Genomic DNA, 22,620 nt, shown 5'->3' on the forward strand with positions numbered 1-22,620 from the left:
AAATGTGCAAATAGTCCAAAAGAGCAACAGAAATCTTGAATAATTAAATACTTTTGACTGTAGTTTTAATTAACTCCAAAGGTGCAACAATTCCAGATTCCTGTGTTAAAGACGTCAAAGAAATCTGATGACATCAAAGATGCATTCCTGGTGCTGCTATGAGACAGGGCCTGGTAATAAGCTCACAGCTGTGTTCAGGTTTGAAAACAACTCCACCCTCTTCAGCAACGAGTACATCTCGACTTTGCCGCAGCCCCAAAAGGCTACTCAGCGCAGGCCAGCCCACCTGGCACAACACCCAGGGCCCCCACCCTATGGGGAGAGATTTGTCTCAAAAATATTCACAAATAAATCCACAATTTTCACAAGTATTTTTTAGATTTACACGTTTTTATCAGATTCACTAATGCATCCATGATTTTCATGTGTTTTTCAGATCAATAAATATATCCACGAAATGTACACATTCTATCATTTATGTGTGTGTGTTTAAAGTGAATAATGAGTCAGATCGTGTCAGAGTGTCGGTCCGTACAGTGTGAGAACAAGCATCGTGAGCTGCGCAAATTCGGGCTCTGCACCTGAGTTGTACAGTTTGAGCTGGAGCTGAGTACATCAATTAAAAATGTCCCTAGTTGTTTTATAGGAGAAGGATGTGTTTGTTGTTGTTTCTGCGTGTTTGGGCGTTTGCTGAGTTGAGCCAAGATTGCTGAGTTTCTGCGTGTTCTCACACTGTACGGACCGACACTCTGACACGTATGGTTTGCCTTTCGGTTTCTCGGGTATGTTTTAACACACCATATGCAGGAAAAACTGTGCTGTCATGAAGCGGAGGTGACAGGTTGCGTGACAGAAATGAGTAAATGTTTGCATAGGCTCCCTGAGAGACGGACTCTTCATTTTCTACGGGAACTCTTTTTTTCTTAATTATCCTTTGCATTGGACTGCTAGTAAACGCTAAAATGATGCGCGAAAAAGACTCTTCCGCCCCTCCCATCCCCTATCACACACACACACACACTGCAGTATATATTAGGGTGTACTCACACTGGCAACTGGGGCTGTTCCAAGCTCACAGCAGGAATCCCCCCCTCCCTGTCCCTTTTCTGACACGGTAGAACGGACGTGATCACCAGCTAAACTCGGTTCCCACAGAGAAACGCATCATCACGTTAATTTATGACACACGTATGGCGTTACGTCACCAATAAGCGACTCTGGGTTTGTTGTTGACAGTACGTTCTGTTAATTTCATATTTTCTGTTGCGTAGGGTAACTATAAACCAAGATTTACCCAGACACGTGCTCTTTTCACAGACTGGGTTTCCCAGGGCCCCTGAACGCATCACGTTAATTTAAATGACCGTAACTCTGCTCATATTTGCTCTATCGGAGAAATTCCACCAGTTTATGAAAGATAATAAGTTGCTCTTTACAGCCAGTGTCGGTACATTGCGGTAATTTCACTCACACGTAACGGAAACATTAAAGATGCTGCTTTGTTTTGACGAAATCGACACAAGGAACAGAGAGAACCAAGTGAGTGAGAAAGAGATTAAAACAGACCAAATAATGGTGGATTTATTAAAAATGAAAGACTCTCTGATGATAAAAACCACCATGAATAGAGGTTCAAATGGATTTAAAAACAAAGGAGGAAACTGAGCCTATAAAGGTAAGATCAGTTTAATTTCTGGATCAATAAATGTCGTTCCCTGGACATTAAAACCATGAGCTGATCCTAGTTTCCATCATCAGGTCTAGACCCATCACTTCTACAGACAACAGACAGAATAAAGCTCAGAGTCAACATGGGATGCACTTATTTATTGAAATGTATATTAAATGATTATTTAATTTTCTGTAATTTTATTTTTTAGGAGATGTTTTTAATTGTTTCAATAATTTAGAGACTTAAGGAACAGATTGTTATAATGCATAATAAAGGTGATTTACTTGAGTCAGCACTAATTTCAGATTGTTTTTAAGTCTTTGTATAAAAATACTTTAACAGGACAACAATGATGTGCAGAGCTGCAGTAATGTTGGCTTCATACAATAATAATAATAATAATAACCACTGCACACACCACCAGAGAAGCTTCCAGTGAATAATTTACAAATAAAAAAAAGTTCACTGATGATGACGTTGAGATCTCAATGTCATCAGTGAACTTTTTTTTTTTTTTTTTTGTAAATTATTCACTGGAAGCTTAGATATTGTGTGACAAAGATATCAAAGTTTGTTGTTTTGAGAAGAGTCATATTTACGATTAAAAGTTATGATTGTATTATATTCTAAAGTTTATAATTATCTGGCTCGTCTTCCTTTCTTTCTGTTCACATCATAACTTTATATTTAATTCTAAACCATGTGTTTACAGCTAATTTTACTGATTATTGTTACACATCATCCTGTATGTGTATTATATACAGTATAAATGTGTAGATTTAACTGTTGGAGAAACTATTTTATTAAATACAAAGCAAACGACATGCAAACAGAAAAACAAAGGTAGAAATAGTGTATTTAAATTATGAAATTAGTGAGTTGTTAAAGTGCTGAGGTGCAGCGGAGGGTCTTCTTCTGCAGAGACGTGATGATGAGGGGTTTGAGTAAAACCCAAAATTCCATGGTCATTTTGAGGGTATAAACATGCATATAAACACATTACTGGTACATTAACTCATATAAACCAAAAAATATATATTTTACGGCTGTAATGTGTAACATATTACTGGTATTTTGAGAACAGGACACGTGTAGATTTCTGAGCAATTCATTATAGTTGAACAGGACTAACAGGAACTCCACATACTGATAATTGGTATTATCACATGTGCACTAACACGACACGACCTAAGAAGAGAAATAAAATAAGATTATAAATAAATAAATAGTTTACAGTCTTGTTCCAGGTTCTGCTGTCATAATATTCCCATCCTTGTACTTCTGTTTAAATGTTTTGTTTTTAAGGTTCATGTTACATTTTGCAAAAGGTTGCACTTTATTTCTGGCTTATTGATTTTTGTTTGGATAATTATTACCCTTTCTTTCAGACATTTCATTTATTTGGGCTTGTATTGGTGATGTTCTGTTTTTGGTTACATTTAGATGAATAAATTAATACACTACACTTTGCTCCTCAAGACAGTGTGTTTGTTTTCATTCTACAGAGTTAGTGAGTATGTGTCCCAGAACACTGAAACACCATATATATATATATATATATATATATATATATTTATATTAGTTATACATTAGCAGCAGTACAATGTCCAATTTCCATTTTTTTCTGGGTTATATAATAACCAACCACATGTGTCCTGTCCACAAAATACCAGTAATATGTTACACATTTGCAGCAGTAAAATGTCCCATTTCCATATTTTCTGGATTATATGGGTTAATATACCAGTAATGTGTGTTTCTATGTATATTTATACCCTTGGAAATACCCGGATAGACCTGATGATGAGCTGCTACACTCCGTTACTGTCCCGCTGTCGGCTGAACAAAGAGAAGTCCTGATGGTCATGTTGTCCTCTTCCTCCATGAGTTCTCTGTGGTGTTGTTCATATATATCAGGAAACGCCAACTCTGAACTTTTCATCAGCTAACGAGCACTTCTGACACCGCTATCATTGTGGAATGTGGATGTTTATGTGTCGTAAAGCGTCGCGCGGTACCAACGTCATCACATTTTGCGCGCAAGTCGAGTTGTGCGTGCGCATGCGCGGCCAACCGTGCCAGTCTGGCACACTGTTTGGACCACCTCTTCCAGCAGGACCATCGGGCCGTTAACCCCCCTGTGGTGCAGTTCACACCTACGCAGGCCAGACAATGGCCCCCCATGGTTTCACACATGCACAGAGCTGGTTAGGAACGGCCCTGGTTACCAGTGTGAGTACACCCTTAATCAATGGGCCCCAGTGAATGGGGTAAAAGCAGGGATTTGATTGGAACAGGACGGCTACTTTGGAACTTTTTAATGTTTTTGAACTTAATAAATTAATAATAAAAATATTTTAAAATGTCAAATAAAATGCTTAACAGGGGCTACACAATCACACACACACGTACACAATCCAGACGTGACACTCACTCATGCACACACAACCCAACAGGCGCTATAGCATGCACGGGAAATCAGCCCCTTCTCTCCAGCCATGAGCCCCAGAAAACCAACTCACACACACACAAACCAGGAAGAAGGGCCCGTACGTGCACACAGAGAGACAGACTGGGATACACACATGATGTGGCTGTACATACACACACAGCTTGATTAACCCTCTGATTAGACCAGAACAAGCTGTTTATAGAAGCACAGACAACAGAGAGCATTGAAGAGTAACTAAACTACAAACCAACTTTTTTCTACTGAATTACATACAGTATGTATTTGGGTATTGAGTAGTGCTGTTTATTAATCCTAGTCCCACTCTTCACATTTTAATAAAAGGATTTTAATTTTGCGTATTTAGTTTTATTATTTAGTATTTAGTACTTTTGGCTGAAACAGATTCTTTAGATTCCCCTGCGTCATCAACTTTCACTGTTGGCTCCGCCCCTCCTATAAAAGCTGAGAGGAGGGAGAAGGGTTTCCTTCAATCACAGGCCTCAGTGAGCATTGATTGACAGCCAATGAGGAAGTCTAATGCTGCGTAACATCATTTTACAACATACACATGCCCACAACAGCAGGGCTTACACGTTTAGACACCACGGAGAGTGACTAAGTCCATCAAACGGACATGAAGTATAACAAAACAAGAGAACATCAGGATGGTCACTAACACAAATTCAAAACATCTCAGCACCACGAATAGCAACCGCTTTATTTTGACACCCACTTTAACTATTTCAACTCAAAGTCTGTATCAGTAGATATAAAGTTTAGTAAACCTGGCACAGCTGCCCACATGTTCACAAACACAATTTCAATGTGAAGTACTATTGACCTATTCACCACTATTTGAAGGGCATACGACGAGCCTTACGCTCCGTGAACTCGTCCACAACGTTCTGTTTGTCCATTTTCTCTCATTTTCTATGGACAACATGGCAAGTCCACTACGTTTCAACTTGGAGAATGAGCGGGACACGTGACTGATGTGCGCGCGCATACTCAGAAACAGAAATCATGTTGTTTACATATGTCCATCCATCCATCTGCCGGTGCCCATTTCCGGCTCTCATTGGGCGCTGGGCGGGGGTACACCCTCGGCAGGGCACCAGTCCATCGCAAGGCTGTTTAAATATGTGACACTTGAAAAACTGAAAAATGGCAATGAATGAACCGCTGTTAAGGCTCGCAAATAGTTCATAGTATGTAGAAAGCTTGTCACCTGAGGACGCGGCCGCTTATTTCAGAAACTCACTTTAATACAGGTGAACGATTGTGGGACCCATGCAGCATTCCTGAAAACAAGTGGTCATCTGATGTGTGCTCCTGGAGCGATGTTCAATGGCCAGATATTTATACATATCTGATAGAGAAACCCAGTGTATATACAAAAAAAAACCTAAAAGCATTAAATCTTGAGATGTTTATAACTGTTATGAACGGGCAGGTAGGCGGGGCTGCTGTACTTCTGTTAACAAAGCAAATTCTGATCAGTTTCAACGGATGAGTTTCCATGTCTACATTAAGTCTCCTCCTCACTGCTCCACGTCTGCATATCAGTCCATTTACAGCTTTTTATGGTCACTTTTTACTGGATCCAGACAGAGATAGCACTCCGTCTGCTCCCGTGTACCATCACCTCAGCAGTCCTCTGGTTGTTTTACACCAAGCCTGCGCATGCATGCACCTAATTTAATATGCATACATCACACAAAATGGTCTATATAACCATTGTATAAATCTGCATCATGGGTGACCGCTCATACTCTGGACGCCTCTGTGCACAAGTCAAGGGAGGGCCCGCCTTCTAAAGCTCCCCTGAGCGTACCGCCCTCCCAGCAGCCCCTATAGCTCCACCCCTGGTGTGTGTGTTGGAGACATATCATTGTGTGTATTACCATCTGTCTCGGCGCACAGCATTGGGCAGCCAGAGTGGGCGTGTCTTACTGCTACAGCAGTAATGGCCCATAATCAAGGCTTTTTGCAAAGCTTTTGCTCTATTAAAAGTTGTTGTAAATGATTGAAAACAGGTTAGCATGGAATGTCTTTACACCCTTTTATAGATTTGTTTTAGTTTTATACACTGCTATCTTTTTTCTTTCCTCAATGTTTTACAGGAAATGTGTCCATTTAACAAAATGAAAGAAAGGAATTCCCACAAATCCATTCTGCTTTAAAATGATTTCCTGTTAAACATGTTAAATGGGACAAATAGCTTTAAGTGCACCTTTGTCTTACTTATGACATTAAACTAGTATTTATCGTATGCTTACATTTTCAGTCAATAACTGGATTTTAACTTAGATCCGGTGATGATGTTAATTGCTTTGTAATGGCCTTTCTATGCCTAACGCTAACCTGTAAGAGTCCTCAACCTCGTGTGTTCATTCACAACAAACATTGTTCAGAAAGTAAGTGCAGTTTCTTCTTCTGAACCTGTATTTTGTGTTAAATGTTTTTATTACATACATGTATATTGTGATCTTTTCACCAAATACCTTTAACCAATGAATCAAACTTAAGAAATAAACATGTTGTATTACCACTTACTAAACTAAACATTTGAGTGAATAGTTGTGATGTGGTTATTGCAGTTATTAAGATATACTTTCCTGAGAAACAACAGACGTATGTACCTGCTTGGTGTTTCATGGGTTAGTCTCACACCCTGTTAGACTGGAGGTTGGATGTAAGGGTTCCATGTTCTCCATGAGAGTGCATGGGTTTGTGTTGATTTTATAAAGGTTTCTAAATGTGTCTCCAGTATAACTAAAGTTAAACTATCATTAATGGATGGGTGGGTTGAGGAGATAGACGATAGGAAATGAAATATTACTGATTTTACAGTGAGGGAAGCAAGGACACTTTTGTAATGTAGCCTTGTGTGTTACACACTGTCACACCAATATTGGTAAATGCTCAAATCTGGTGACAACTTTGTTATAAACAATCAGATATAAAAGTTAAGGACAGTGCAAATGTTAAATGAGGATGAAATTCTTGTTGATGCCCTATGATTAAAAGTAATTACAGGGTTATGCAGGAATGTCAGCTTAACCAGAACAGGTGGGGAAATTCTTATCAACAATGCAGAACCTGTTTATTTCCTTTTCTATTGTTCACATTTTAATGATCTGTACGCCTAATGCACGTTGACAAAAGTCACTACAGACACACATACACAAACATGGGGCTACACTACAGTAAAGAGTGAGCATTTGGAAGAAATAAAAAGGTGTTCAGGCTCTTTTCTCCCTTTGTGTTCTTTCTTTATGTTCAGAAACAGTATAAATTACTTCAGCTGGAAGTTTTAGGTAATTGTTGTTCAAATCCAACCTTTCAAAAACCCCAAAATACTAAACTCTTTGTATTGTGTCATTGTCTTCTTAATGTTGCAGTCACCTGGTTATCTTACGGGAAGAACACAACAATGTAATTACTAGTTATGAAAGGTGAAGTATTACTCCAGTACCATAACTACTTCAATCAAATGTCACCAATGCACAAAGACTGTCTTCTGTCATCAACAATGCAACAAAATGAGTTGCATGTTAATTGAAAGTAAACTGGGTGTGGTAAAGTGACAGGTTATGAAAATGTTCCAGACAAAAAAACAAGGAGTGTCTGGGGAGTCATGCTCTAATAATGACACTGAATATTTTTACAACAGCGCTGTATATAAATATAAGGTGTGAATTGCTACTTTTTAGTTGAGTTCTACATTCAGGAAAACTCAGTTCTCACCTACTCAACATGTTGAAGCTGATCCTCTCTGTGACCGTCCTCTGGACATTCTTCAGTCAAGGTAGTTTAACCCATTTATACAGTCTTTTACTGCTTAATTAAACTAAATGTAGTAGCTGACTAACATCTAATTTGATACATTTTTTATCTTTATCTATTTTTGTAATCATGTGATTTAAAGTTTTAACTTAAAATGATTTTGTCCTGATTTTTGGTCCTGTTATAGAAATGGTATTGTCTCGTCATGGAAGTCTGGATCTACACAGAGTTTCTAAATTCATGTTAATGGTAAACTTGTGATTGCTGGTTTCTGGGAAAGTCTTTAAAGAAGACGAGCAAGAGGCTTGTTTTGTTATTAACTTAAAGAATGAACTGTTGTAATTATCAAAAGAAACTAAAAAGAGAAAATGGGGCTTTTTTCTGATTGTCTGTTGATGCTGTGTTGATGGACTGGTGACATATCTAGGGTGTACCCTGCATTCAATATAATAAAAAAAATAATTATTAAAATTATAATAATAACAATAGGCTGTGTTATAACACAGTATGGTAGATAAACATGCTGATGATAGGGTCAATGCATTATTAAACAGTGATTTATGTAAGACAACTAAAGTTGTACATGATTTATTTTAAATCTCCAAATGCTGTTGGCTACTTTGATGTTTCTGAGAGGAGTTAGAGGATTTCAAATTATAAATCAATGTTATAAACATTTTACAATTTTTTAAATGATTTTTTTCTCATTACAGCTGCATCACTTGATTGTCTAAGTTGCAATGGTACATGTTCAACTGAAACTACAGTTACATGTTCTACAGAAACTATGTGTGTAACTGCCACCATCACAGGTTGGTTTTCTTCATTTAAATACATTATAGAATTTATTAAACAGTTTATTTAATATAAACAATAATTTTTTTGTAATTGCAGACAGATTAAATCCATCTGACCCTCCACGATTCTACAAAGGATGTGCATCATCAGCTCTGTGTCCAATCACAGGCTCTCAAACATATGAACTTAACTTGGGTTCTTCAGGTGCACTGATATCTGCTGAGTGCTGTGACACTGATGGGTGTAACAATAATACCTTACCTGGTAAGTGTGTGTTTCCATTTATTTAGAGGTACTTTAATGTTTTAGGGAGCCTTTGTGACATTGAGCCTGTGGGTTATTCAAGAATATTTTATTCTCATCCATATTTCTTTGTGTTACCTGGACAGAACAACTTTTTGTTTAGGTAAGCAATAACGTGTTAGCAGGGTGTAAAGGAAATGGACACAGATGCAGGGCTGCTAACAGTCAATGCATTCATTACAGATGAAGACATGCCAATGACACAACACATCATACATTAATACAATAAAATTACCAATTAAAATACTCATAGTAAAATAGTTATTTAAGCAATATCACATATGAGTTCTGTTGTGCTGAAATATCAGCACTGGTGTGATTTGGTCGTAGATAATCACACCAGTGTTGATATTTAGCACAACAGCACAACCTTGTGTCTGATATTGCTTTAATACAATAGTTCTACAAGCACATTTATTAGTTAACAGTATTAGGCGACAAGAGATTATGATTTGTTTATTTAATAAATTATTAGTTTCAGCTTGATCAGACACTGCAGCAGGGAGATATACACTCAACACACACGCACACAGACGTTATTTGTATTTATAGATAAATTATTTGGCTCCACCAAAACAAATATGTCCACAAATAGAAGTGAGAAAAATCTGTTGCCAGGCAACACAAACATTTCCTAAGTGAAAGTTGACCAATGGTTATTAGAACACCTGAACAGCAGAGTGATAATGTCTGTAAAAAGCCCCAGTGTTGTTGTTACTCTATATCAGCACTCGTGCAATGTCTCTTGTCCAATCAAATTACTTGGTGAGAACTAACTGTATCAAATACAATAAATACCCCTTATGTACCTTTACAAGTCCATGTGTGTTCACCACAGTGATAAAAGTTAAGGCTAAACCACAATTAAACTGTTTGACTTGAATAAATCATTTTCTTTTATGTTGCAGCACAAACTGAGTCAACATCTACAAATGGTCTCAGGTGTTTCTTTTGTGCAATGGGCCGATGTGACAGTGTATTCCTGTGTCGGGGAAACGAGGCCTTGTGTATTCAAGGAACATGTGAGTCATATGATATCTGTAAAACAGCCTTCTTATATGTATTACTGCAGTTTAGCTTTCAACAATATTTTATTTCACTTTTTGGAAGATTTTTAGAACTGTATTACAAACTAGCATATGTTCAATCAGGTAAATTATGTGAGCTTTTCTAAGGTTATAAAAACAAACCATTATTAGTGATTAATTAGGCAACACAGTCATTTTGTAAAAAATTCCGTCAATAATTTTGTAGCTTAAATTTCATTACAAATAATTCATTGAATGACTTTAACTTTGTTGTTGGCTTTAATAACTATAGCATTAACACTTAATTTGCTAACACTAGTAATGCAGCCAAAATTCAGTCACAGAAAATTTTGGGACAAAAATGGCCTAAAAGTAAATTTTTGGTTTTTGCCTGAAACACTTTAATTCACCGGAAAAAACACAGCTGGAAAAAGATGTTGTGATGACGCAAGAAAACACCGTGACCAGCAGACGCTTTTCTGAAAACGTGTGAGTCATTTGATAACTGTAAAACAGCATTAAAATAACTATTATTGAAGCTTTACTTTTGAGGATCATTTACTTCAAGTTTTTTTTTTTTTTTTTTTTAACAAAATTTTAAAAGAAAAAGATAAATTAACATGTTTAAGATAAATTAATTACATGACGCTTCCCTAAGGGTAGAAAAGCACACCATAATTAATGACAAATTGTGCAACACAGTAATGTTTAAAAATATTAAGGTGAATCATTTTCCTGGAGTTGTAGCTTATATAATGTTAAATATAGTAAATATATTGACAGAACATTTTGTATGGGCTTTATAAAGATAGTGAAATAAAACTTTGGGACACATTGGGTCAAAATATAATATGATTAAAGGTAATAGTATTTGTAAAACTAAAAACAATTATTTTTGTAACTACATTTCACAAATTAAACTCTGTAGCACTAATACAGTATATTTGTTATGTTAAATTGAACAAAAGTAATTGTATTTTAATAATCCTGAAAGTTGCTCCAATGTGTAAAAACTCCATATTTTAATAAATCCAAATCTTTTAGTCAGACAGATACTGTACCGCCATTACACACATCTGAGCACTTCTCAGTCGAGAAATTACTGGTGCGTAAAATGGCAGGTCCCTCCTTTACCCAGCTCTGATTGGCCAGGGCTAAAGACCACCCCCTTATGTTTGATATCACCAATTTCTACAGGCTCTCAGCTTTGCAACGCTGTGTCAAGCATTCTGATTGGTCAAAGCATTGCTGAACTAGACACATGCGTAACGGCACCAAAAAGTGGAACCAAAATTAGCATTAAGCATGGCACCGCAGAAACCTGAACAAAAATAGATGTGTTTATTTCAAGCCAAATTGCAACACCTAGTGGTCAAACATAAGATTAACAATGATTGGAATCAATTTGACTGAAATATTACAGTTTGACACTTGTTTTCAAACACAGTTATAGCAAAGTGGACTTCAGTCTGAACTTTTTTTTGGTACAAAAACATGTATTTTTGGCCTAATGTTTATTGTTGTCACCAAACTTGCTGCAGTTGATGTCCATACATTAGTTCAAATGTTTTTACAGCATTTGATAAAGACAATTGGCTTCATATTTGATTTAAATCTCTAGTTTTTTAGGTGAACTACAGATTTCTGTATTTAAAACATTATTTATTATCACTCAGTATCATATATTTCCAAAATTTCTAAGGGTCCTACTTCAATCTGAAACAAAAATAGCCATGTAGGTCATGTACAGTAGAAGCTTATAAAAACATTATTTGTTATGGGTATGTGATTTTCAGAAAAAAATGGCTTGTGCTGAAGAGTTTAACCGTTACTTCACCAATGCCACACTTTTCCCATGCCCTCAAAAGAGAATCAATCTAAATAATTAACATTTTAATCCACAGTGAACGAAGAAATTCGTGGTTGTGTATCACCAAGTGTGTGTACTGCAAGTAGAAGGCTGGGAGAAATACCATTATTACCAGAGTTAGGAACCTTCAGCTCTGGACCAAACTGTTGTGATACAGATGACTGTAATGATGGAACTACAACTACCACACCTCCAACTACAACTACCCCACCTCCTACTACAACTACCACACCTCCTACTACAACGACCACACCTCCAACTACAACGACCACACCTCCAACTACAACACGTGAGTTTAGTTTATTTGAATGTGTACATTTCATACCGTTTATTGTTAGTATTTAGTTTATATTCAAATTCTGATTCTTGGAATACATTTTAATATCTTTATTTGATTTCAAATTCACTACAGCTGGAGGACTTCAATGTCTAAGTTGCACTGGTTCATGTTCAACTGAAACTACAGTTACATGTTCTACAGAAACTATGTGTGTAACTGCCGCCATCACAGGTTGGTTTTCTTCATTTAAATACATTATAGAATTTATTAAACAGTTTATTTAATATAAACAATAATTTTTTTGTAATTGCAGAGACATCAGTTTTTTCAGCTGACACAACAAAAATCCACAAAGGATGTGCATCATCAGATCTGTGTCCAATCACAGGCTCTCAAACATATGAACTTAACTTGGGTGTTTCAGGTGCACTGATATCTGTTGAGTGCTGTAACTTTGATGGGTGTAACAATGATACCTTACCTGGTAAGTGTGTTTTTTAGGGAATCTTTGTGACATTGAGCTTGTGGATTCTAATCATTGCCTTGGTTTCATCTTTATTTAATTCGGTATTTAAGCATGTTTTTACTGTTTAATCCACTTTATAAAGAACAACTTCAAAAAACTAATGTTGAATAAACAATAATGACTTTAAGAATAACACTATTTGTACTTTCAGGTTTCTCTTTGTGTTTACTCTGTTAAAAGCATTTGTACATTGCCTTTCACTCCAGCAGCTTAAGATTAAAGACAATCAAGCAATTATTTTACTAAAACAAAATATATTCCTGAATGTTTCAGCACATACTCAGTCACCGACTCTAAGTGGTCTCAGTTGTTTCTCCTGTATATTCGGTCGATGTGATGGTTCGATTGACTGTGAGGGAGACGAGACCCTGTGTATTCAAGGAACATGTAAGTGATTATTGTGAAACAGCTTTCTTATAACCATTGCTGCAGTTTTGCTTCCAAGCAGATTTGTGCTGACTTTTTTAATGTTAAATAAGATTTTGAAAAAATAAAAAATAAATGTAAATTAACATATGTTCAATTAGTTGACAAATAATTTAATGTAAGCTCTTGTAAGATTGAAAAAAACAGTCCTTTATAAATGGCTAATTGGACAACACAGTGATAACATCAAATTTAAGTTCAATATTGTTCCAGGAGTTGAAACTTATATAATGTATTAATGTTAAATCAAACTAGTTGATAAAATATTTTACATAGCCTTTACAAAGCTATAGTAATATTTATTTAACTGACACATTGGGCCACAAGATGTTGCATGAAACTATTATTATGAATTTCTTTTAACGTTCTTAATCTATCCATAAATTAAATAAAAACACAAAAATATGTATGTTGTTTGTATATGATGTTAGCTTCACTGCTAAAGCTCAACATTATTAATAAAACTAAAAGCTAATAAATCCCTAATTTTATCTCATAATAACATCTATACATGAACATAATTGTGTCATGAAATTAACCCCCCCCACAAAAAAAGTTGTTTATTGCATTACAGATCTAACCTGTACAGTGTGATTTTCTTTGTTGCCTAACAGTGACATTTGAGAGCTATATTATAGCCACATGATGCCTGAGGAATGCCCTCAAAAGATAATCAGTGTTATTAATCCATATTTTAATCCACAGTGAACGAAGAAATTCGTGGCTGTGTATCACAAAGTGTGTGTACTGCAAGTAGAAGGCTGGGAGAACTACCATTATTACCAGATTTAGGAACCTTCAGCTCTGGACCAAACTGTTGTGATACAGATGAATGTAATGATGGAACTACAACTACCCCACCTCCAACTACAACACGTGAGTTTGTTATTTTTTTTATTCAAATTTTGATGTTTAAAGTATATTTTAATATTATTGTATGATTTTATCTTCACTACAGCTGAAAGACTCAGATGTCAAAGTTGCAATGGTTCATGTTCAACTGAAACTACAGTTACATGTTCTACAGAAACTATGTGTGTAACTGCCACCATCACAGGTTGGATATTTCTTAATTCCATGCATTATGTTGGAAATACAAGATTAACTGCTTAATTAACATGAACCATCTTTATTTTGTAATTGCAGACACAGCATCTGGTTCATCTGACTACGATTCTACAAAGCGTGTGCATCATCAGATCTGTGTCCAATGACAGGCTCTCAAACATATGAACTTGACTTGGTTGTTTCAGGTGCACTGATATCTGCTGAGTGCTGTGAAACTAATGGGTGTAACAATAATACCTTACCTGGTTAGTGTGTTTCCATTTATTGTAATGTATTGATCAAAAATGTATTGGTATGTTGTGTTACCTTCAAAATACTAAAATGTTAAATATACCCAATATTGACAATTTTTTAGCTTTATATTTTCATGTAGGTTCACCCAAATATTGCAAGGCAAGGCTAAACCACAGTAAAATGTTTTTTATACTTAAAGGAATCTTTTTCTTTCATATTTTCAGCACATACACAGTCACAGACTCTAAATGGTCTCCGGTGTTTATTCTGTGCTTTCGGCCGATGTGATCTTTCACTTGCCTGTATGGGAGACGAGACGCTGTGTATTCAAGGAACATGTGAGTAATATGATCACTGTGAAACAGCTTTCTTATTTCTATTACTGCAGCGAAAGGATATTTTATTTTTACACAATTTTGAGAAACGTAAGAAAAACAACACTAATAATTAAGATATGCTTATTTAGTTAACAAATTAATTTATGTAAAATGTATAAAAGCGAAAAGACCCGAACAATATAGTTAGTGTCATGCTGGGTGGGTGTGGTGGTGGAGGATCCAAGCCCAGAAAGAGATGGAGGCAGCAGGTAGGCTTAGCGTTCATTTGTGTGTGTCTGTATGTCTGTACCTTGATCTGTGTGTGTATTTTTCATTAAGTGATGATTAGTTGTGTCGATTGACAAAGATAATTAATACATAATAAAAAGAATCCCCTCTTTTGCACCGACACACATACCTACACATAAACACCCACACATGCTCCTTTCACCTTCTCACCCGTACTCATTCCTACATACATAAACTCAGATGTGCACAGCAACCACTGCCCCACTATGTTAATAAAAAAAAAAGAAATAAAACAAGCAAACATGGAATAAAAACACAAACAGACCATAAACAGAGTGCTGCCATTAATCAATAACACCACCAACCATAACAAAAGTTACAGACCACAATATTGTTAAGATTAAAATAACAAAAAGTGTCTCAGACCCAAATTTCCCACAAGTCCATAACAACCTCAACTTGCAAACTTAACACTGGTTCATGCTGGAAACAACACATTATTTTCACACTCATAACTACGATTGGGACAAGTATGTAAGTACGGGTCCCCAGAGGGTTAGGGTTAGTTTTAGCCCTAACCCTAACTGTATTTATAAATTAAGTTGTCTATGTGTAATCCATTCTGTGTGTCTGTACTGACATCCGTACGTGTGTGTCATTGAATTTGGACACTGTTGGCTGTCTCTGTGCACTGGGACTCTGGAGGATGCAGGCCAAGCAAAGCGCAGCCACGGTAGTGGCCAAGGAAAAAAAACAGACATGGGAAGAGTTTGGTGAGGCCATGGACAGTGACTTCCAGACAGCTTTCATAGATTCTGGACCACCATCTTTTGTCTCTGGATGAAGAAGAAGTCCACTGTCAACACTGTGTATGGTGGGGATGGTGCGCTGCTGACCTTGACCTGAAATGTTGTGGATCGGTGGAAGGAATACTTTGAAGTGCTCCTCAATACCACCAACACACCTTCTGAGAGGAAACAGAGCCTTATGAGCAGGGAGTGAACTCTCCTTACTCTGGGGCTGAGGTTGCCCAGATGGTTAAAAAGGGAGAGAGAGATTCGGAGAAGGCATTCAACCGTGTCCCTCTGGGATTTCAGTGGGGGCTCTCTGAGAGTATGGGGTAAAGCTCTCGATTTATTGGTCAATCTTCATTCTTACCCTGACCTATGGTTATGAGTTTTGGGTCATGGCCGAATGAGTGTCTTCCGTACGGTGCCTGGGCTCTCACTTAGTGAGAGGATGAGAAGCTCTGTCACATGGGAGAGGCTCATGGCAGAGCCGCTGCTCCTCTTATGAAGAGTCAGATAAGGTGACTCGTGTTCAGGGCACATCCCACCAGTCAGTAAACCAGAGGAAGATCCAGGACATGATGGAGAGTCTACAGTATGTCTCTTGGCTGGCCTGGAAACACCTCAGGATCCCTCAGGAAGCGCTTCGCAAAGTGGCTGGGAAGAAGGAAGTCTGGGCCTCACTGATAAGGATGCTGCCTCGGAGACCCAACCACATATAAGCAGTAGAAAAAGGATGGATGGATGTCTGAACAATTACATTTTTTATCAGAAAATTCTGCTAAAATATGTTGTCATTCTTTTACTTACAAATGTCGTCTGACGAAAATATGTATAAATAATCCACATTTTAATCCACAGTGAACGATGAAGCTTATGGCTGTGCATCACCAAGTGTGTGTACTGCAAGTAGAAGGCTGGGAGAAATACCATTATTACCAGAGTTAGGAACCTTCAGCTCTGGACCAAACTGTTCTCATACAGATGTATGTAGTGATGGAACAACTACCACACCTCCAACTACAACGACCACACCTCCAACTACAACTACCACACCTCCAACTACAACTACCACACCTCCAACTACAGGTATTCAGTTAAACAGCAGTGTTTATTTGATTTGGGTTTTGTTATTTTAACATAAAAGTGATGGTTTTTGGGGGGAATCTGCCTCTAGGTGGTCAGATTTTTAATGCAAAGGTGTGTTTTTTTAAAATAAAAAAATTACTTTTTTTTAAATTAAATAAATACATAAATATATAAAAGTTTCACTGTTAACACATATATTCCTAATGTTGTAATATGATCCTTTTCATTTTCACAAAGTCCGGCTCTATTTTGGTTTTTATTCCAGGTCTTCAGTGTCTATCCAGAATGAAAAAAACATTGTCCTTGAGATTTTAGATACTGAAATGTTCTCATGATTCTGATTTTGTTTGTTTGTGAGTTTCTCACAAAGTCCTGCTCCATTTTTCTAGATCCAAGACTTCAGTGTCTATCCTGCAATGATTCATCTTGTTCCAGTCCAGAGTCAGTGACTTGTTCTTCAGAGACTATGTGTATAACAGCTTCCATTAAAGGTAATCTTTGTCTATTGTTATGAACATGATTTACATAAAGTACATTTACTGTAACATGTTTTTAGACAAACTAAACAAACTGATTTTTATCTTTGTAGATGTTTTATCTGGAGATGAGAGTTTTTTCAGAGGATGTGCTCCTCCCACACTGTGTCCAAACAACGGCACCTTTAACTTTTCTACTGATGTGTTTGATTCACATAAAATCATAGATGCTGAATGCTGCGACACAAACAACTGCAACTCAGAAACTCTGCCTGGTAAGTGATGATGGAGGAGATGATTTGTAGAATTAGATGAGAATGTAAAACAATTCTGTAAAATTAATATCAAAAGGGTATTTGTAGTGAATTTTATTTCTAAGCTGGAGAGCAATCAGGAGACACAGTCACTGCATTTTCCTTACTTCAGAAGCTTGTAGTGATGTGACGGTGTTGGTTTAGTGCTGTCGAGGGCTACGTCACAGGTACGTCTCTAGTGGAATGTCCACCTCTAAACGTCTCCAAAGTCCTCCCAGTTTGTCCCACTGTAGGTCCACTGTCCGTCTTCAACGTCTCATATATAAACAGTACAGCAGACAACAAGATTATCAAAAACAGCTTCATACACGTCATAAGGAGCTCCAACACACATCCTTTATGTTGTCCTCAGTAATAAATAAAAGCAGATTAAAGAACATGTGGAACAAAGCTACACAATCCTAAATAGAAAGTTTATTGTGAGAAATCAGGCGGTGCTAATCTAAAGGCTGTACCGGAATCAACGACTTGATGTCACTTTCTCCTGTAAATGACGGCTCCCCATACATTTTATGAATCTCAGAAGACTTTTATGAAGAAACATAATAAACACACTTTATGTTCTATATATGACTAGTTCAGGTACCATTGAATGAGAAATCTACCTGCATGTTGCTTTTACATGACAGTGTTCTCCTTTCTGTTTTAGTTCCTGTTCAACAGGAAACAAATGGACTTGAGTGTTACGTCTGTCTCTTCTTCTCTGGATCCAACGTTTGTACAGCACTTACTGTCAAATGTAAAGGAGCACAGGATCGCTGCTTTATTGGATCTGGTATGTTGTGGTTCAATAAGTTTTACTTCTCACCACTCAATTTCAAGCATCAATGTATAAGTGACTATTATTGTGTAGCCTATACTTTTGTTTTGTTCTTGGCACACTTTTTGCTTAGAATAAAAAAAATTAATAAAAAAATGAAATGAAACTTTGTTCACTTAGTGGCGGTTTCATTCAGATCTGAAATAAAGTGTGGTAAACCAGGTGAGTCCCTAATTTCTTTGGTGACGCTGTTTGCTCACCTGCTTTGGGATTTTCACCAAGATTGTGCAGCAAATTGATGCACGTGTAGATGTGATTGAGACCGCCCAATTTAAATTAATATTTTGTGCATTAAATGTGGTAAGTGCACAGAAGCACAAAATGACATTAAAGGAAGTTTAATTAGAGGCAGAAGGACTTCTCCGTCTGCTGCACAAACATTTAATAATGTAGAAAACAAAATAAACAAATAATCCAGCTGTTTTTCTCCCTCACAAACACTTTACTCAGCATTTTTTCATCCAGTGGCTGTTAATGTTTATTATTGTTTTATTTAAATTATTTTCTTATACTAGAGCATTTTTTCCATCTCCGCTGTGTTTTGTGTCAACATTCAGATGATCTTCTTGTGTGAGTTTGCATCTATTTGCACTATTTTCGGTGCATAAAACAATCAATGCAAACAGTTCCTGGTTTGATGAATTGCATTGTGCCCATTGGATGAATTTATTTGCATTTCCCCCTCCCATTTTTTTTGCTTCCCTTATAAAATCAGCCTACTTTACATGTTCATCTGAGGGAAACGTGCTGAATAAATTGTGGGCACATTGTGACGTGCAGTCCTGATTCCCTGGGGTTTGTACCCTTATTAGCGCGTGGAGTGACGTTGGCACACATTTTATTACCCCTAGACTTTTAGTGAATCCGCCCCTTAATGTATTAGAGAAGAAGGTTTACTTTGAAGTCTAAAAGTTTGTAAAATATATCTCATGTATAGAGATTATCCAGTTCCTGTGGAAAAGAGAAGAAATATGTTTTCAATAATTTCTCTCATGTTCTCATTCACAGCCTCAACTGATAATGGAGTTCTACTTGTTGCTGGCTGCACATCAACAGATGTATGTGATATTGCTCCTGATCACGGTGTACTGCCATTTATGGAAGAAGTGGGAAATCTAACCAGTGGACTAACCTGTTGTGGAACAAACCGCTGCAACTTCAGAGAGAGATAGTACCCACTTCTCGTCAAACTTTGACAGGTGTGACGTCACGCCCTTTGTCCCGCCCCCTAGCCGGAAGTCCCGCCTTCCCAAACCGGAAGTCCCGCCTTAGAGAGACCGCCAAAAAAAAAAAAAAAAAAAAAAAGCAGTCTTGGTGCGTTTGTTTTTCCATCTGCATGTGATTCATCATTATCCGATATGGTCTGACTTCAAAAACATTCCTTCACCTACCCCGACCACCTCTGATGACCTTTTTCAAATATTACCCGTTGGATGAAATTGGAGAACGCACAGGGAGTTTAGCTGGTGCACATCTGCTTCATACGGGCCAAGGGTTCCATGTCCGTCAATAAAGTTTAAAAGCCTGTTTTGAATGGGACATATTCAAAGAAGGTAAATGTCATAAAACTTATAACACAGGAGGGTTAAGTATTTCTTTCTAATTTCAACTTTATTATTTTTCATTAATATAATATTATTTCTTATATTTATTGCCTTGAAGGCAACATAACTTTAATTTGTGTTAAATAAGAAGATTGCATTTTATTAGCCGCTATAAGGGTTAGTCTGACACCATCATAGGGGGAATACAAATAAAGCAAAATTCAAGGGATGTTTGTAAAAAGAATGAGCTTTTTAGAGTATACTTCTACGCAAAATACGTACATAATATGATGATAAATATGTTTTGATTATAATATCATGATTTATTCACGAATAACATTGTTTTTAAGACGGACCTGGTTTTGTAGCGCCAACCACAGTTTTGCCTTGTGGCTGCCGCTGTTATTTTTTCATCCTCTGCAGCAGCCGTGGTTCCAAGGGGTGGGGGTTGTGTGTGTGTGTGTGTGTGTGTGTGTGTGTGAGCGCTGGAATGTTTTGCTTTATCCGGTTTACGTATATTACAACAACACACAACAAACATTGATGGTTATAGACACATCGTCACCTTTATTTTGATTGTATTTTTATAACGACAGGCTGTCTGAATTATTCTGTTTCTGTCTGATCAGTGGAGCGTTAAGGAAATAATAACCGGCAATAAAACTCTGGAAACAATAACTAGGAATAAATAGTTTCTCTTTGGTAAACTTGGTGATATTACAGACGGTATGGACACATTTACTCCGTTTCCGGGGTTTGATGTTCTGTAGATGTTTTATCTGGAGATGAGAGTTTTTTCAGAGGATGTGCTCCTCCCACACTGTGTCCACACAACGGCACCTTTAAGTTTTCTACTGATGTGGTGGATTCATATAAAATCATAGATGCTGAATGCTGCGACACAAACAACTGTAACTCAGAAACTCTGACTGGTAAGTGATGATGGAGGAGATGATTTGAAGTTGAAAAAAAAAACAAAATGTATCTTTAAAAGGAATACTTAAAGAAATGTATCTTCAAGTAGCATTTAAATATCCATGTTCTCCTTTCTGTTTTAGTTCCTGTTCAACAGGCAGAAAATGGCCTTCAGTGTTTCTTCTGTATCTCTGGCACCGACATTTGCTCGTTTACTGTCCAATGTGAAGGAGCACAGGACCACTGCTTTGATGGACATGGTGTGTTTTTACACTAAAGTTAATAAGATAAAATAATAGATAAAATAGTACAATCAATTGCACAAGCAATATAGAGATTATGTTACTATGTGACATAGACAGCAGTACATATTTCAACTTTTTTTCAAATTTCTGTACTCTAAAAATGTTTGTGAATAAAATCATAAAATAAATATTTTTTTCTCTTTTCCACAGTCTCAACTGATAATAGAGTTCTACCTGTTGCTGGCTGCACATCAACAGATGTGTGTGAAATTGCTCCTGATCACGGTGTACTGCCATTTATGGAAGGAGTGGGAAATCTAACCAGTGGACCAACCTGTTGTGGAACAAACCACTGCAATGATTTCACAGAACCAACAACAGCAGGACCAACTACAACTCCCTAACGCCAATAATTGTTCTGAACTGGTTAAAAAATATATTTACTGTATATTGTCTTTAAACTGTAATCCAAGTTTTTAGATCAGAACAATAATCCTAATTTGTGGAGAGATGTGCTAATGTTCCTGTAGAACACAACTAAACATTACCTTTATTGTTTCCTCTACCATTGCTTTAGCATTTAATGATCCACTACACTTTAAATTGAAAGTAATGAAGCATTAAAAGATTTGGAAATATAGACATATATTGTGGTTGAAATTTAATTTTAATTGTACATTATGATGGAGATATTTTTGGATGTAATTTACTTTGTATTACTCTTTACCTCCTGCATGTTATCATAAGTTTTAAAATAATGCTGTTTTACAATTTCAACCTATAAAGATTATAATCCAGGGTGGCACTAGTCAGTGTTTTCCTTGTGTTGACTGTTTAAAATCTGTTTAATTTGCAGTCAGTCCACATTTACTGGTTCAATAAATGGGAAGAAATTCAAATTCACCAGCCTGTCATTGCCTGATCCCGTTAGATCTCGGAAGTTAAGCAGGTCTGGGCCTGGGTAGTAGTTAGATGGGAGACCACTGAGAATTCCAGGTAACTGTCATTGTGTCCTTGGGCAAGGCACTTCACCCACATTGCCTAGTATGAATGTAGTGTGTGAGTGAGTGTTGGTGGTCGGAGGGGCCGATGTCACTATGGAAGCCTTGCCTCCGTCAGTCTGCCCCAGGGCAGCTGTGGCCACAATAGTAGCTTACCACCACTAAGTGTGGAGTGAAAGAAGAATGCCTTTATTCTGTAAAGCGACTTTGAGTGTCTATGATAAAGCGCTATATAAAATTGATGCATTATTATTAATTCTAATGGAGCTGGTTATGATTTACAGTCCGCTTAAACAGGACTGAATCATAACATAATCTAACCGCTTGAGAGGACATGGGCTCATCTGTGAATGGTTGCATTTACAGACCTTGTATTGACTAGGCCCCTGGGAGTGAGGCCCAAAGACAGGCTTAAT

General features: G+C 37.0%; 2 protein-coding genes across 22 annotated transcripts in view; both read left to right on the top strand.

Annotated features, from left to right (window-relative positions):
• LOC114461434 (mucin-5AC-like) overlaps positions 1–22,106 on the top strand; it is a 419,115-nt gene extending 397,009 nt beyond the window's left edge. For 17 of the 21 annotated variants that reach the window (XM_028443486.1, XM_028443498.1, XM_028443492.1 and 14 more), the window contains 3 exons: positions 20,814–20,975; positions 21,102–21,218; positions 21,414–22,106. In XM_028443486.1, the coding sequence (XP_028299287.1) occupies positions 20,814–20,975; positions 21,102–21,218; positions 21,414–21,607 (473 nt within the window). In that variant the 3' untranslated portion in view covers positions 21,608–22,106. Of the gene's footprint in view, positions 1–17,278; positions 17,381–17,478; positions 17,641–18,328; positions 18,455–19,507; positions 20,080–20,813; positions 20,976–21,101; positions 21,219–21,413 lie in introns of those variants that run through there. The other 4 variants (XM_028443487.1, XM_028443493.1, XM_028443494.1 and 1 more) reach the window with 4 other exon arrangements.
• On the top strand, positions 7,789–16,884 carry LOC114461438 (uncharacterized protein PB18E9.04c-like). The gene is made up of 13 exons (XM_028443518.1): positions 7,789–7,935; positions 8,627–8,725; positions 8,808–8,975; positions 9,923–10,036; positions 11,947–12,201; positions 12,325–12,423; positions 12,506–12,676; positions 12,992–13,105; positions 13,850–14,020; positions 14,103–14,201; positions 14,291–14,457; positions 14,671–14,784; positions 16,662–16,884. The coding sequence occupies exons 1-11, from the start codon at positions 7,884–7,886 to the stop codon at positions 14,356–14,358; spliced, it is 1,410 nt and encodes a 469-aa protein (XP_028299319.1). The 5' UTR covers positions 7,789–7,883; the 3' UTR covers positions 14,359–14,457; positions 14,671–14,784; positions 16,662–16,884.
• Positions 22,107–22,620: the final 514 nt, after the last annotated feature.

This window comes from Gouania willdenowi, chromosome 4, assembly GCF_900634775.1.
Source record: "Gouania willdenowi chromosome 4, fGouWil2.1, whole genome shotgun sequence".
In the NCBI taxonomy this organism is placed as follows: domain Eukaryota; kingdom Metazoa; phylum Chordata; class Actinopteri; order Blenniiformes; family Gobiesocidae; genus Gouania; species Gouania willdenowi.

Coding starts and splice junctions, on each gene's coding strand:
- LOC114461438 (XM_028443518.1), top strand. CDS start 7,884: ATGTTGAAGCTGATCCTCTCTGTGACCGTCCTCTGGACATTCTTCAGT. Junction 7,936..8,626: donor CTGGACATTCTTCAGTCAAG/GTAGTTTAACCC, acceptor TTCTCATTACAG/CTGCATCACTTGATTGTCTA. Junction 8,976..9,922: donor TAACAATAATACCTTACCTG/GTAAGTGTGTGT, acceptor TTTATGTTGCAG/CACAAACTGAGTCAACATCT.